Raw genomic sequence first — 18226 nt, forward strand, 5'->3', positions numbered from 1 at the left:
ATTGAATCATATAATTTCAGATCGTGTTTCTTCTTCAAGCTCCAAGAATCCTCGTAAAGATTATAACTAATTTAAATGGGATAATGGTTTACTTTTTCGCAACACTCTTTTGTATGTCCCAAATGGTTTGTCTTGACTTCAAGTAATGCGATATTGTCACGACAACCCAATGGTCGGGCACTTTGGAATCCACAAAACTTTGGAGCTAGTTTCTCGAAACTATTGGTGGCCTCACCTTCGAGAGTTTGTTGAAGATTATGTTCGTAGTTGTGATGTGTGTTGTCGGTCAAAGATTCCACAACATCAACCATATGGGTTATTACAACCATTGCCAATTCCTATTGGTCCATGGAAATCCATCTCGATGGATTTTATTATAGATCTTCCAATTTCGAAGAGTTTTGATGTTGTTCTCACTATAGTAGATCGATTCACAAAGATGGCGCATTTTCTTCCATGCACGAAAACCATCAACAGTAAAGAAACTGTAGACATCGTTATGAAAGAAGTATTTCGGCTTCATGGTCTTCCAGATGACATCATTAGTGATCGTGGCTCACAATTCATCTCAAAATTCTGGAAACACTTGCTTGAGATGCTCAAAATTTCCTGTAAACTTTCGTCAATCTATCATCCACAAAGTGACGATCAAACCGAGCGGATGAATCAAACATTAGAGCAATATCTTCGGTGTTTCATCAATTACCAAAAGGATGATTGGGTGGATTTTTGCACTTTGCAGAGGTTGCATACAATAATTCAGTTCATTCCTCAACAGGGTATACTCCATTTTTTGCAAACATAGGATATCATCCTCGTTGGACAATGATGGCACATCCAGAAATCTCAAAAAATCCTGTTGTTGAAGATCGTCTACGTCAACTACAAGACATGCGTGTTGCACTTTCTCAACATTTGCAAACTACTCAAGCCACACACAAAAAAGCCACAGATCGTCACCGTCTCGACTCTTCACCAAAGGAACCAAAGTTTCAAATTGGGGATCGTGTATGGTTACTACGACGTAATGTGAAGACTACTAGACCTTGTGACAAGTTGGATTATCAACGACTTGGTCCATTTATTATCTCCAATCAGATTAATGATGCTGCATTTTGCCTTGATCTACCTCCACAAATGCATCTACATCCGGTATTTCATGTTTCATTGTTGGAACCCTACATTGGTAGTTCCATTCCAAATCGGGTTGTTCTAGCCCCACCTCCAGTTCAACTTGTTAATGGCCCAAAATTTGAAGTCAAAGCTATTTTGGACTCCAAGATAATACGTAAAAAGCTTTATTATCTCGTGGATTGGTTAGGGCATACACCAAATGATCGTACTTGGGAGCCAGCTGAGAACCTTGATAATGCCTCTGACTTGGTGGCTGAATTTCATCGCCAATATCCAGATAAGCCAAGTCTGAATTCATGCATTGCGACTCATGGAACTCGTCATCAAAGGAGGGGGATGGTGTCATGTGTATACAAAACCCAATAAACTTTATGGTGATTTGAACCCATGACCTCCTCAAAGAAAGCATACAACCCCATCCATTAGGATACATCATATTGTATATATTAAATAATAAATTCTACTATATCAATAGGAAATATATTTAATAATATTATTGAAATGTCACCACCTTGCATAGGCTAACACATGATTGCCATGGGGCATGCTTGCATGAATGTCAAGTGGTGATCATGCGTGCCTATGAGGTGGCGAGCATGCATGTATCCAAACCATGCTATATAAACATGTATTTGACTATTGATGAACCATTCTGGTTCAACGCCAGTCTTCAGCATATTCTTGTAAAAATTGCTCTCGTTGTTAATACATTATCAAATTCTTCTTATCTCTCTCATTATTTTCGTTTCTCATTCTCTTCTTCATTTTAAAACTCGTTCCTAACTTTGGCCCTGACAACCTTACCCCGTAACGTTAGTATTCATCATGTTTTTCACATCAATCGTCTAAAACCATTTTTAAGTTCTGGTGATAACACCCGACAATCCAAGATCTTATAACATTAGAGGATTTTTATTACAAACCTCATGTTCCTGAACGAATTCTTGATTCTCGTACTAAACTTTTACGTTCTAAAGAGATTCGGTCATTCAATATCAAATGGATGGATAAACCTATTGATGATGCCACATGGGAATGTGATCATACTCTTAAGGCACAATTTCCTCACTTTATATTGCAAGAGTGCAATCTTTTGAAGTAGGTGAGGGTAGGTCACTAATATTTACATAAGTGAAGGGTATGTTTACTAATGTTAAAAAGGGACTAATGTGAAATTTAGATAGAAGGAATGATAGGTGCATGCACTATCATGATTTGGACAACCAATGAATGGAGAGTCTTTTAGAACGGCACATCTATTCAAGGGGCCTAGGAAGAGGTATAAATATGAGGCTTAGCTACCCTCGTAATGTTTTTTACGTCGGAAGGCGGTTGTCTTAGACACTAGTGGTGCAGGCTAGGCTTTCTTCACGACGATCGTGTTAATATCTTCCAAGGTATTAGTCATCCTAATATCCGGTGGTATGGGACGTCGATGGTAGGTTGACTATGTCTTGATCATAGCTCAAGGGTGGTCGGGTGGAACGGGTTCTTCTATCCAATCTATTTTTCTTCTTTTTACTTTATTTTGGTCTATTGATTAGTAATAAACTCTTGACAATTATGAACACCCTCACCTCCATTATTAGCCCCATTCCACTTGTCACATCACATTCCTTCCCATTAATGATATTATTGAAAATAGAATGAATATGTGAGCACGTTGTTCCTCCTAACCACTTGTATCATTGCTTCCATACAACTTAACTCGCACTCACTATGATGGGAGATGAGTTTTGGGGCACAAGTAATGAGAGTGGTCGACTATGCACACTTTGCTCTAAACAAGTTTGGGAGTCTATGAATCATAGTTTCATACAATTCTCTTCCTTGAATCACATTCAACTATTCTTTTTACACATCTTTAATCAAACCCATTCCTTGCACAAATTTCTCTCATAGTCATAGTGTGCACTCTCAAGTATGATATTCATTGTGAAAATGTTATGTTTTTTGTCTCATAGGTCATTTCACCTCCAAAGACAATAATAAAATTTATATCTATCTCTATTCCTTCCAATTCACCACCCTATATTGATGGCAATGCCTCTCTCACAATTAAAATTAGATTAGGGGAGACATCTCTCAACGAATTGGGGCAAAGAATTTTACAAAGAGTTATTATACTCCCTATAACCCATGAAATTGGGGCAACCAATATATAACACATAACCTCACCTAGTGATCAGGTATCCAAATCAACAAGAACACCATTTGCATGAGTATGGTAATTATAGATTGGGAAACAACAATCATGAAGATGGATCAACAACAAGAGAAAGACCCTCGGTTTCCCTTGGCGTTGTAGCGGACCTCTATCAATCACAAACGGCAATATGCCACTTACTAGTGACCACATTTGCATCAACACCAACCCCTCCTCCAACATGCAAACCAATCTAATCTCACATTTTCCCAAGAACGATAGAAATGCATTTATGACCTTGGGCTCCACTCATCAACACCTTGGTAGATGGCGTGGCTCTATTTCAGAATCTCCATAAAGGGCCTTAGCAATTCGTTTATGCATAGATGGTTGGGAGTGCATCGTCGTCTCCTGATTTTGAAAGAGCACTTATTTGAATCCCCACTTGTCCAACAACCCACTACATTCACACATGTCATATGAATGAAACTTTGCACAACATCCAACCTAGACTACACCTAACCCTCTTGTAACTCAAGAAATGATCAAATCATTACCTCCTTGACAACGCCTTCACCACCAATGAACATAACTCCAACCCTCACATCTCATACACCTCAAAGCTGGGGCAAACTCAGAAACATTCTAACAATTGCACACAATTGCTCATTTACACTTCAACTAGCTCCAAATCTTTCTGATATAATGAAGGAAGCTAAAAGGGAATAAGATCAAATAAATGATGATCCAGAAAAGCATAGAAAAAACAAAGAAGAAAGAACACAATATGATTTTGCCCTTATGCATATTATGTTTACTGTCTCCTTACATTTAAGGAATTCAAAGAACGCATTGCACTAATTTTCTCACTATTTTCCAAAATAGCTAGGTGTCTATTAGTCTCAACTAAACTATATATTAATTACCCTTCCCCTATGTTCGAAGATTTTCCATTAATTTCCCCTAAACAGACATACATATTAAACAATAATACACATTTAGTGTCAAACACTTGTACACACATTCACATGTAACCACAAACCTTCACATGTAGCTACACACACATATATATGCAAAAAAATATGCTACTTTGCACGTGCACATACATATCGACAAAACAATGAAACACACATCTTTACATGTACAAATGCACAAGTAGGCACACACACATTCATATACAAACGAGAATAAATATCAAAATTCACACATATACTCACACACTTCTACATGCTCATACAATTACAGTTATAATGCGCGAATACACGTTTATACTTTTGGGGAAAAAAATACATGTTTATACTAACATGTTCACACAAATACATATATTTAGGTGCCACTTGCATGTAAATTATTATTAATACATACTTTTGACGGCAGGACATTAACTGCCCTTGAGCCACCAAGGTGGGGAAAATCAAGGGTGTGAACATGTGCCAACTTACAAATATCAATTCATGTGATTGGCTAGGGGGACAATTTCATTAAAACCCATCTTACTTGGTCCAAAATATTGATGGTTCCACTCACATCTTTCACACCCTTGTTGTAGATTCTCATGTCACCATTTCTATCAATATTTGAAAACTAATCAATGTCTAAAACAAACTTTAGATTGAGTATAGTAGTAATAAAACAAAATCAAAACCATGTATATTCTATGACAACTTGTCCACTAGTGTGTGTGTGTGTATATAGCTAGGGAATGCCAAGGGAATGAATTGTGAATACCATATTTTGTATCATCAATTTAAACTTGAGAGCATAATATAAAGGTGCATAAGAGCGTATCATTATTGACCACATCAATGTGAGCCTCTCCAAGATATATAACCCTTCACATTCACATAAGTGAAAATGACGTTTTATATTTCATATGGTATGAGCTTTTTATGTCTTTCAAAGGTTTACAAATGTCCCAAGTTATATGGTGGATGTACTTGAAATTGACTAGGTGTTGGAGCACAATTGAATTATGGATATACATTGGATGTTTTATCATTCCTTTGGAAAAAATACTTCATGGAGGCTATTCCCAAAAGAACTAATGTTAGTGAACTGTGAGACTTTCAATGATTGATGAACTACCATAATCATGCTTGTCATATGCATAGTATGAAGCATACGTACCATTCGTGCATTCGCATTCTCGAACATTCTTATCATTTGCGTAAGAAAAACACCCTCAAAGTATGATAAATGCCATACTTTTGCATTCATGATTTATTATAAGGTGAAATATTTTTAGGGCAAGAAAGTCAAGGTAAAAAGTGGGAAAAAAAAACCCCACTAGAATGTTTTAATAACATACGCATTCGTTTTCATATGTATGAAACGAATGTTTGGGCTAAAGAACACGAATATTACGTACTATGGTCATATGTATAATCCATTGACAATAAATGCTATTGAATATAATGAAAGACCAATTACTCAAAGATAATCAAGACACATTACAAATTTATATGTAAATGCATATGTTGGATTTGAGCATGCAAAATACATTGATCACAATGACATAATAATGCAAACTAATACTGAAAACATTTGATAAAGTCCAGGTAAGACTTGAATGGGTCCACAATGTTGAACTAAGGATTTGGCACCTAAGTCACACACATCTTAATGGTCAATATGGGTCCAATACACTTATTCAATTTGCAATTGGTTGGAATCATCATTGCACATATTGTTTGTAGATGTGATCCATGACAATGATTTCGTTGTGTAGATTTTAAATGTTCCATATTCAAATTGAAAAGGGTATTATTCAAGCAAACCTCAAGCTTTGCTAAAAGGTTCTCCATATGTAGAAGGTGTTGTGGAGACAGCCAATGCTAGCTGAAACGCATTCTATCATTAAACCCCATCAATTGATGATCAATAATAAAGCACACTTATTCATACACGGCATCAGAAAGTGTAACGTTGTAAACCTCATTTGAACATGCACCTAGATAATTTGGTTGTATCTCCATTTTCCAAAACAACACCCCTCTCCCAACAAATTCTCCGAAACCTTAGTAATAGACGGAACCAACACATGCGTAGTGGGATTGGGAAGGAACCTATACGTGTGTATGTATGTAATGATCAAACCCACCACCAAAGCGAAGTGTATGTATTTGTGTAAGAAGGAATAAAGCCGATATTTCTTTTGCTTTTCAATAAGTATGTAAAGGAAAAAAAAAAGCGAGAGGATCTCGCCTAAAGCCATATGTATGTATAGCCGCCCATGTACATACATACATATTTATGTGTACACATACAAAATGTAAATCCACCGCCAGATTTAGTTAGTTAGGTCCCCCCCCCCCCTTTTATTTCTGTTGCTTTAACTTTGGCGCCTATTTCGCAATTTTCCAGGCATTCACGTCTGCCGCTCTCGCTCATTCTCCTCGTTTTCTCCTTCTTTTAGAGCCTCTTCTCCTTCCCCTCCTCCTCCTCCTCCTCCTCCTCCTCATTTGCTGTTTCTCTTCAGGACTTTTAAGGACTCTCTCTTTCCTCGTATCTTCTGTTTTATTTAGGGTTTCCTACTGACTCTACACTGTTCAAAGCTTTTGTTCTTTTTCCTCTACCAAGATCTCCATTTGTAAGTACAGATTTCAGTACCATAAATTTTCCTCGATCCTTCTTAGATCTTGCTTCGCCATCGCCATGATCAGCTGCAGTGGCCTTCCTCTATGTCTTTCTGGCATCCATATTTTGCCTCAGGTGAGGTTTCTTGTTAAAGATGCTATCGTTATACCTGCTTGTTTAAGCTTTGTGAATGTGGAATAAATCGAAAATTTCAAGGTGTAATTTTCCTCCAGTCGTGTTTATATGATCTATTGTTTTCTCCAGAATCGACAGTATGCATCTGAAGAACTCAGGAGATCTCGAACTGTGGACAGTGTTGATTCTTCTTCTACTCAGGAGCTTCGATCTCCCACAGTGAGCAGTAGTATCCACAGATCTGAAACTATGTCTGATACAGGAAACTTATCTTCCGATCGTGAATCGTCTGCTTCCTTTTCATCTGAAGATGTTCTGTATGTAAAGCTTTAAATATACTAGAACTCGAAGGATTATTAACTGTCACTGAAGGTTATATAACTTCTGTTGTCATTTTCAGCGAGAGGAGCTCTGGTATCTCAAGAAAAAGTGCCCCACGACTTTCTGTAGTTCAAGAGTAAGTGTGATACAGTCTTTAAAAAGAGTATGGTCACACGTCTTGATGCATCGTGTATCATCTTTTTCTCGATAAATCATGCTGATTATATACTGTGGAAAGTTTTTGAATTTTTTAATAAATATGTATGCTTTATGAATCATTCTGAAATTGTTAGATGTCGCCTCATTATATTGTACCTTGTCAATGATGCATTGTGAATCCTTATATATGCTACCAATTTTTTTCAATTGTTTGATTCGTGTATCCTTTCTTGATGTTTTTTGATAATCTTTGTATGTTTGTATGTTTATGTTTGTATGTATACTGTATGAAATTGCTTGATCTTTGATCATATTCATGCTATGCGAAGGATACTCTGGATCTTCAATTAACTCCCATCTGGAGAGAGCTGTTTGACCATGTTCACGTTCAGAAATTCAGTTAATTTTACGAATATTTATGCCTTTACAGAAGATTTATTTGATCGTCTTATTGATAGTTTCTACCAAAGATTTATTTGATATCTCATGATTTGAGTCAGATCTTTGTCATGAAACTTTATGCCTTTTCTAGATATGAAAGTTTTCGTGCGTTGATGAATCAAGCCATGATATTAAACTATTCCTCTTACCAATCGTTTCTATAGAATAATTTGTCATATTTGATGAGTTGAACCATAAATGTTTTGTTCAGAAGTCCTTTTTGAAATTCTGATGATTTGAGTCATAGTTTGGATGAACACTGTTGCTAATTTAACCTAATTTCTGCAGAATGGCAGATCTGGACTACAGACGTGGGGTGATCAGACAACGTTTTAGGTCATTGTTGCTTAGTCGTGATGACATTCGAATATTTCGATACAGGACTTCACCACATTTAATAGAAAGATTCCTTAACAATTGCATTGAGAAGCATCTCATTAGGTTAGGAGAAGATCGATCAGACTCGACACAGATCAGTGTTTGTGCAAAGGCAGCGTAGATGAATACCAGACATCAAGAGTTCTCAAATTTCTCACTGTATGTAGTTGAAATCAGAGATTGCAGATCTGATCTTGTGACTACTTGTACAAAACTTGTTTAATCGCAACTGATTTTGGTAGTTTCCTCTAGTTCTGGTCTTCAGGCTGATATGGCCTTCCTTTCAAATTTGCCTGTTTTGTTTTATCACACAAATCACAATACAGCAAACTATTTTCCTTCACACACAAATCACAATACAAAAAACTATTTTCCTTCAATTTGCTTTTTTGTATTCTGATCTAATTATATCATTCAGTCGTCTGTTTTGTTTTATCACATAAATCACAATACAGCAAACTATTTTCCTTCAATTTGCTGTTTTGGATTCTGATCTAATTATATCGTTCAGTTTATTCCATGGTAAAGGGAGTTATATTCTTCTGATATTTTTTTTTCGAGTGTATGATTTAGGGAGAAAGTTATGAAAGGGAAAGTTTTTGCAAAATACTTTTGTAAGATACCTTGGACTCATTACGGGTTTATTTGGACTGATTACAGTTCTATTTGGCACAAATAGCATTCCATTGGTCGTGGGTGGAAGATATGTCATGTTAGGAACTCCCACTGTTAAATTAACGGTAAATTACATTTGCAATGCCTTAGTTGTACTCCTGTGGGTAAATTTGTTAGCAACTTCCACATTGTTTTAAATTAATACTTGTGCAAGTTACCTTGAAAACAATGCTGTTCTATTTGGCACAAGTAGCTCTCCATTGGTCTTAGGTAAAATATGTCATGCGAGCAACTCCCACAGTGTTAAATTAATGTTAAATTACATCAGCCATACCGTAGTTGCACTCCTTGGGCTAATTTGTTTCTCTTAGTACTACCGAAAGCTGTGGCTTTGTCCTTTGGAGCTTTTAGAAGTGTTTGTTTGTTGTCTTATAGTTTCATGCGTTTGTATATCCTATTGGATTATAACCTACCTTTGAAACTGATCAACACTCATTAATAATGGTATTCTACTAATTGTGTTAAGATGAAGTGTTGTTGGAAGTGGTCTTATACTATTCTATTTATTTATTTAACTACTATTTTCATTAATTGAGTAGTATTAGGAAAACTACAAACAAATTTAGTACCTATCGATTGGTGAAATTTGCAAAAGAAAGTCTTTCCGTTTGATCGTGAATAATGCATTCTCAATCCCTAGGGTCATAATGTAACTTAAGAGTCAAACCATGCAACAAATCTTGAAAAGAAAAGTTCGGTTATAATGTAAGTGGAGTTGACAAGTCGAGTCAATCATGTCCATGACAAAAATAAAGAATCACAATGACATTATCGATTATGATATCCTTAACATGTCAAGCACATAGTAGAGAATGGCCCCATAATCATCACAACGAAGAACTCCTAGCTGCCCCTATGGGTTGAATGGTTATACAAGGCAAATGTTAACTTCATGCATATATGTATAATGTATGATATCACTCGATCAATAATCAAGACCAAGAAGAAACCTCTTCTCACAAGATCCACCAAATTATATGACGAAACATGTTTTGAATTAGGTTTGTCCTTTATATAGTACAAGCTATACCATGTATAAAGCGATCTCTTTATATAAGAGGCAATAGTATTGCATAACATCATCTTTTCACATAGAAAGGTGATGTTGGGTTATATATTTTACATGTAAGCAAGATGATGATGAATGGAAATTTACCCATGCTACAAATCTAATTCAACATCCTGACAACATGGTTTCATTGATCTTGGTTGAAGTCTTGGTTCCAACAAACATCCTAACTTTTCATCTACTCACCATTGTCCAACACAAATGATGATATCAACATAGTTGAGAGCATGATGTTAATATCAACATGACTTAATTATCTTCTAGAATTAACAAAAATGAGCGTCACGTCCTTTGGATGTCAAAGGTCATCCTAATCACCATAACCTCCAATTTATATGTAGGCGATGGGTTTGATTAAACTAACCCTATTACAATATTAACCATTCAAATTGAGCTAGTCCAGACTTTAACTACACTTTACACATTAGCATATGAAGAAAATCACTGTCATACCAATATGTATAAATGGAACACCTAGTCCCACTAGTTTACACTCTAGGATCAATGTCTTGCCAATGTATTATGTAGTGTGGCAATAATTGCTTCCAAAATGTCGGGGTTTACAACCTTAATTGTGAAGTTTTCTAAATTAAAATGTATGAATATTGGTTTAAAGCTACAAAAAGTGGATCTAATGTTAACATCAATTATGAGCACAATGCATGTCTTTCGTTTTAGATCATGCATAATGTTACATCAATTATGAAAACAATTCATGTCTCTGGTTTGAGATCATGCACAATGTTTCATCAATTATAAAAACAATTCATGTCTCTGGTTTGAGATCATGCACAATGTTTCATCAATTATGAAAACAATCCATATCTTAAGTTTGTGATCATGCACTATATCAAATTTCACTTTCCCAACCCAAGGATTCAAAGTGATAACATGGCAATATTAGTAAGAACTTTGCTACTCAATATGGCCATTGACAATGTTAAAAAGGAAAACAATGCTTTACATGATGGCATTAGCAATCCTAACAAAAGAAGAGGGAAGAAGCGCTTCAATTTCGCGAAGTGTTTTAAGTGTTGGCTTCGATGTTGGTGTTAGCCTGACTCATCTCAATAGGTGTGTTGAGTGACAAGCTCAACATGGCGGATCGGCTGAAGAATTCGAAAGCCAGATCGGCTAAAAATGCCGACAACCGGATCGGCTTGGTGCCAACAGGCTGTTAGAGGCCTATATTCCTATTAAAATAGGAATATTGTAGGAAATTAGTGTCAGAGGCTCATTGAAGAGCACAGATAAGCTTGGATTTCCAGACATAGACTAACATGAACATGGATAGAGCTATGGGGAGTTCCTTGCCGACCGAAAAACTCGACATGAACAACTACACATCTTGGGAGTACAAGATGCACGAGTACCTACTCGGCCACGGGTACTAGAGTTATGTTGAAGGTGCAAACGAAGTAGCTCTAGAGCCGACAAACAAAGATTTCTTGACTTGGAAACAAGCAACATGCCGCGTCTTGTATTGCTTGGCATCTTGTGTTCATGAACAAATGCTAAGCTATATCAAGGATGTGAAGTCACAGAAGGAAGCTTGGGGATTAAAGATCTTTATAGCAACACCACATCCTAGAAGTTGTAGCTCTAACAAGAGCTCAACAATGTTCGACAAGGAGGCATGTCGATAACTGACTACACCACCAACATCAAAAAGATATGTGATTCGTTGGGATTCATCAACGTTTTGATAAACGAAGATGAGCTAGTACAAATCTATCTAGGTGGTCTACCTCAGAGGTATGGGTAGATTCAGACGAATATTTGCACAAGAGAGAAGCCGTTGTCCTTCTTCGAACTACACTTGATGCTCCTCGTAGAAGAAAACCACACGGTTGCATCTACACAGAGGCGGATCGACCCTATGGTCGTGGAGGACGAGGCGGGTCGGCATGCAACAATGAAAACCAACATGAGTAGAACCAGAGGCACAACAAAGATGTTGATAGCAGTACCAGACCCTCCACAAAGTAGGGGAACTCAAGGTGATGCCGGGAGCCGACAAAATAGAACCACTGACTACTAGTACTGTGGTAGGAAGGGTCAAAGGGAAAGTGAGTGTTGGAAGAAGAAAGTTGATTCAGACAAAGCCGAATCAAGCAGACCCGATTTTGGGCGTCATTAGAGATTGCACTATGCTGAGTCAGAACGGGCCCTACATTCGTCATGAAGCACAAAACCAACTGAATGGGTGTATTCGGTGTGAGCACCTCGATGCCAAAAGAGGTGTGGTACGTAGAATCGAACACATCAAACCATAATGAATGGTTCTCTACTTTGGAAAAGCCAGAGGAGCCAAGAGTCGTGGAGACCGATGACATCCCTTACCCCATTGAATATATAGGAGATGATGTCCCTATGAGCCATGCCGGCCGAAGAGGAATCATGAGGAACATCCTGCATGTGCCGACGATCACCAAGAATTTGGTGTCGGTTGGATAAATCATCGACCAAGGGATGCAGGTTCGGTTCACACACCATGGATGCTTCATTGAGGACGAAGGCCAGATCATCGTGCAAGGGCACAGGCACGGGAGGATGTTCATTCTCAAAATGAACGACGTCGGCGTCACTATGTTCGCAAAAGGTTGAATCGGACATCGACATGTGGCACAAGCGGATCGACCACGTCAACTTCCCATAGCTTCATCAGATGTGGACGAAGAATATTGTTTTCGGTTTGCTGGAATTTACTAGCCAGAAGGACCAAGTCTGCAAGGCCTAGCAATTAGGGAAGCAACATCGACTTCCTTTCCCCAATGAGCGCAATGGGGGCTAGAATAAGCTCAATTTGATCCACTCGGATGTGTGGGAACCGACATAGAACGTGAGTATCGGAGGGAGCTTCATCGATGACTTCACTCGGCATACCTAGGCATGCTTGATCGAGAAGAAGAGAGAAGTGTTCTCCTGTTTCCTGAAGGTAAATTGCCTTGTTGAACGGGACACAGGAAGGAAGATCAAGTGCCTTAGGTTTGATGGTGAAAAAGAGTACTTTTCCGTCCAATTCACAAGTTATTTGCAAAAGGAGGGAATTTGGCGCGAATTCTCCTATAGATACACGCTAGAGTAGAACGACATGATCGAGGGGAAGAACTAGACCATAGAAGAAGTGGCTAGGGCAATGCTGGAATAGAAGAGCATGCCCAAGTTCTATTGGGCCGAAGTAGTCAGGATGTCCGTTTACCTTCAAAATCAAACATCTACAAACGGAGGAGTGTCACCACATGAGTTGTACTTCGAGAAGAAGCTGAATTTGGCACACTTGAGGGTGTTCGACAACATTGCATAGGTGCATATGCCGAAGGAAAAGTAGAAGGAGTTTGATGCCAAGGCCAAAAAATGTATCTTGGTCGGCTACTCGGATGAGCAGAAGGGTTACAAATGTTGTGACCCCTGAACCAAACATGTTCGAGTAAGTTGTGATGTGGTTTTCGACGAAACGGGTTTGTGGTACCAACCCTAGACCAATCCGACCCCAGACAACTTCATGCTGAATTCTGAGGATGAGGCAAGTTTCATTCCGGCTGAGTGGGCCAATGGAAGAGTTGTGTCGTGTTGGAATGTGGTTGTCTAGGTGCGGAACAATATCAACATCTTTCAAGCAAAGTAGATTGATCACCACAAGAAGTGGATCAAGTAACACAAGAAGAGACAAAAAGTTAGGCGCAAGTTGCATTGTATTTCTCAAGCTCTCAACCGCACAATATACAAGATGAACAACACCCTCACCAAACTAGGTTACAAAGTCAGTTTGTGTACTAACTTAGGGTAACTACCCTTCTTAGTATTTACAAAAATGGCCTAAACCTAGTGTGTGCAAATGGGACAATGTGAATACATCCATTAGAGACCCGTATTTGACACTCCCCCGTAATGGGCGTATAAATCCGAAATCTATAATATAAGTGAACAATACAGATTTGTATAAAGTTGTCGAACAAATCGGATTTTTGTTCGAGTTGGTAAACTCCGAAAAACAGAAGGCTGAATTGGCGGCCGGAGTCGGAGGAACTGAGACCGAACTTCGAACTATCAATGATGGTTGTTTGAACCCATTTTGAATGTCCAACTCAATCAAATTGATTATTCGTTACGCCGATCGGGTGCCGAAGGGATCAGAATCGATCCGTCAAAAGACACTTGATCATCTCATCTGCGACATTATTGGCTGTAGGTATCTTTTCGAGGCCGATTTTTCCTGAAATGACACGGTCCCGAACAAAGTGATATCGAATGTCAATATGCTTGGAGGCGTTGTGATGAACTGGATTTTTCGATAGAGCAACAATGTTGAACGCAAAAGAGAGAGATGTTAGGCACAAAATGAACTATCTTTCAACAACTTCAAAACTAGGTTACAAAGTAGGTTTATATACTGACTAACTTATGGCAACTGCCCTTCTCACTATTTACATAAATAGCCTAAACCTAGTGTGTACAAATGGAGACAATGTGAATACGTCCGTTAGAGACCCGCATTCAACACTCCCCCGTAATGGGCGTATACATCAAAAATCTGTAAATCGAAATAAATGTACAATACAAATTGATACAAAGTTTTCGAACAAATCGAAATTTCGTTCGAGTCGGTGAACTTAGAAAAAAAAGGTTGAATTGGCCGAGATTGGGAAAACTAAAACCGAGCTTCGAGCTGTTGAAGTTGATTGTTCGAAAAACTTCCTGTGCGTTCGATTTAATCAAACTGATTCTTAGTTACGCCCATTTGGTGCCGTAGGGATCAGAATCGATCTACCGAAAGACACTTGGTCATTCCATCTGCGACATTATCGGTTGTAGGTATCTTCTCCATGCCATTTTCCTTGAGATGATGCAGTCCCGAACAAACTGATATCGAATGTCGATATGCTTGGAGGCGTTGTGATGAACTGGATTTTTCGACAGAGCGACAACACCCTAATTGTCATTGTCGACGATTGGAGCCAAGTCAAATTCTACTTGTCGAAATGTGCAAGCCAACCGACCAAGCCATAAGGCCTCTTTCGCCACATCGGACGCAACTACGTATTCAGCCACGACCGTTGACGTGGCAGTGCAGTCATGAAGTTTCGATTTCCAAGAGATTGCTCCATTTCTAAACTTAAAGCAGTATCCGATTGCCGATTTTTGACTGTCCACACATCTAGCAAAGTCCGAGTCGATATAGCCGACTACACCTAAGGTGTCATTCGGGCCGAAGAGAATGCCAAGGTCTTTTGTGCCCACCAGATAGTTGAACACATGGTTTACTGCGTTCCAATTCGATCGGCTAGGGTTGTGCATGAATCTGTTGACGACTCTGATGACGTGAGCAATGTTAGGTCATGTCGCGACCATCGCGTACATAAGGGAGCTGACTGCTGGTGCATATGGTACCGACTTCATAGTTTCCCCCTCCGAACCGGATGTCGGGCAGTCTCGCTGAGACAACCAAACACCAATGGGGAGCAGGGTCGAAGCTGATTTTGCCGATTGTATGTGTAAGCGTTCGAGGACACGTCTAATATAGTCGGATTGGGACAGAAACAATTGTCTTCGATTTTGATTTCGACTAATCTTCATGTCGAGAATGTGTCTCGCCGAACCGAGGTCCTTCATGGCAAACTTCAATTGCTGTTGCCGAACTACAAGCTCTCCAACTTGCCAACCGGAGATTAACATGTCGTCCACATAGATGATGAGGAAGATGGGTGACCCATCTCGAGTTGTTTTCGTGAAGAGATAGTGGTCCTCATCGCTCTTTGAGAAGCCGACCAACTGAATGAAGACATCGAACTTCTTATAGCACTGTTGCGGTGCCTGTTTCAGGCCGTATAGACTCTTCTTGAGTCGGCAGACAAGATGTTCCTGGCCGGGTGCCACGAAGCCTTTCAGTTGCTCCATATAAATTTCCTCCTCTAGATCACCATGGAGGAATGCCATTTTGACATCTAGTTGAATCAGCTCCAAGCCCTCGGTTGCCATGACACCGAGCATGGATCTAAGGGTTGTCATTTTCACCACTGGTGAAAAGATTTCGTCGAAATCGACGCCATATTCCTGTCGAAAACCCTTACCTACTAGTCTGGCCTTGAATTTTGGGGTGGCTTAATTAGACATTATCGAGGAAGTTCTGGCTACACGGTGAAACAAAGCCGAACGCGTGGGAACGGGTGCTTACACGGATGAAGACAAAAATTTAGCCTCTATGTATGAACACATGTAAATAACATAGGACCAATAAGTACTAGGGAGTAGGATTTGATGGGAACTTTAAGGTCCCGCATGGATAGAAAAGAAGGGAGTGAGTCTAACATAAGAAGATCGAGGAAATCTTTGTCCGAAGTGGCCGACTCAACTACCTCATGTGACAACCATCTATCCCCTTGGTCTATAAAAGGAGGGAGAGAGGACTGAGCAGGGATCAACGTTTTGGGAGGACGAAGTGCTGCCGGTTTGAATGTTGAGCTCTCTCTCTCTCTCTCTCTCTATCTATCTTGTGACGGTTCTGGAAGGAAACCTTTGCTCGCGCAGGAAGCCCGTGAGCTCCCGACCAGAGGTTCTTCATTCCGTTTCTCTTGTGTGTGTGAGTGTGTGCGAGTGTCTCTCGTGAGTGCTTGGTTCTCTGGTAATCACTTGTTGATTGAGTTCCCTCTTGTGTTGGGGTTTCTGTGTTGTTCTTACTTGTTGCGTGTTAACCGTAACCAAGCTTGCGTCTTAAGTCCCGTTCAGACCCTTTTTGCGTGCACGTCCCGACTGCTTCTCGACTTCCCGACCGGGCTTAAACCGGCATAGCTATCCGGACCGATCCGGAGAATCTAACCGAACCGTAACACGAGCCTCCCTTCTTCCTTTCCGACTCCTTGGTCCGAGACCCCCGCGGTCCCGCCCGCTCTAACACGTGCACGCGGAATACCGCGACATCTTTGGTGAACACGACGTGAAAGAGGTGGCAGAAGAGTCTAGGATGAGGGGTAGTGAACTGGCGGAGGCGATGGTGGCAACCGTCAAGCGTATAGTGAATGCACGGGAGGGCACGGGTACCCTCAACAGGGCCATAGAAGCGATAGTCAGTATGATAGGCTGGTTCAACGGGAAGGACGTGACTAGCTACCTGGAGGCCTATCGGGCCGAGATCATGATAAGGGACATACAAGAGGACAGACAACTGACCGGATTCCCTTGAGTTGTCACGCTGAGCATCCATGTCGAGGTGCGAGCAGATTGTCGTAACTGGGCAGAATTCGAAGGGCAACTCCTTGAAAGGTACGGCTTCGACGACTTTCTCCGGCTATCGAAGAAGGACTTTATGGATTGGGTCGAGAGCCCCGACAAGGGATAGAATACGTCAGCTCTACTTCAGGAGTTTGAAAAGCGGTGTCGTGCCTTTCGGCTTCGGATCGTTGCATGAGTCGGGTGGGAACCGCTGGGGTTTTGGACTAGGAAGAGGAGAGTTTTAAGGCTAATAAGAATATAAATATGTTGTAAGAAAGAGTTATAGCAAACTCGTGAATCCCACGAGTGTATTGTATTAGATTAATCAATATGAATATAAGAATATAAACTTCGGTTGAAAGAGAATGATATAGAATTCTCGTGAATCCCACGAGTATAGTTTATTAATTGGTGTTTTTTAGAAACATATCCAGTTTCCAAATATTTTTCACACCTATTACATTGTGCTCCCCATCCTTATGTAGTGATGGGAGAGACTAAGCATAGCTACATGCTTTTTTTTCTAATATGTTCATGCACACTAAATGTGCATGTGATGCTTTTCTAATCCTTGCTTTTATTTGCTAAATATAGTGCTCATGCTTTTCCTATAGATAGACTATATGCTTTATCTAAAGTGATCATGCTTTTTCTAACTTGTGCGTTTTTTATCATGCACGCTAGATGTGTATGTGTAGCTTTTTCTTTTGTTATGCGTTTTTCTAATGTTTATCCTAGCGTGAATTTACCTTTCTACGTGGGACATCTATGCTTTAACACTAATGAAATGCTAGTGTAATGGTAAGACATTACATTATTAACATGGAGGTGCAAGGTTCGAATCTTGCCCTATGCATGTTCCATTTATTTTGCTATTTTCTTCTATTTCTTCATTTTTTATTGAATCTAATACTATATACGTTTTTCACGTAGTGTACAAAATACACTACGACACTCACCCCCTCCAAACCCGCACATCCTCC

At 39.5% G+C, this 18226-nt stretch overlaps 2 protein-coding genes across 2 annotated transcripts; both read left to right on the plus strand.

Annotated features, from left to right (window-relative positions):
• Window positions 1–439: 439 nt before the first annotated feature.
• Window positions 440–1500, plus strand: LOC147867430 (uncharacterized). Its single transcript, XM_087315691.1, has 2 exons — window positions 440–611; window positions 779–1500. The coding sequence occupies exons 1-2, from the start codon at window positions 440–442 to the stop codon at window positions 1498–1500; spliced, it is 894 nt and encodes a 297-aa protein (XP_087171817.1).
• Window positions 1501–6728: 5228 nt separating this feature from the next.
• Window positions 6729–8633, plus strand: LOC147867431 (uncharacterized). Its single transcript, XM_087315211.1, has 4 exons — window positions 6729–6991; window positions 7121–7308; window positions 7392–7448; window positions 8201–8633. Exons 1-4 carry the CDS (start codon window positions 6935–6937, stop codon window positions 8409–8411), a joined length of 513 nt encoding a protein of 170 aa, XP_087171337.1. The 5' UTR covers window positions 6729–6934; the 3' UTR covers window positions 8412–8633.
• The last annotated feature ends 9593 nt before the right edge of the window (window positions 8634–18226 follow it).

This window comes from Azolla caroliniana, unplaced genomic scaffold (genome assembly GCF_043228905.1).
Source record: "Azolla caroliniana isolate FFs.n. ecotype wild unplaced genomic scaffold, voAzoCaro1.0.p SCAF_2, whole genome shotgun sequence".
Taxonomy (NCBI): Eukaryota; Viridiplantae; Streptophyta; class Polypodiopsida; order Salviniales; family Salviniaceae; genus Azolla; species Azolla caroliniana.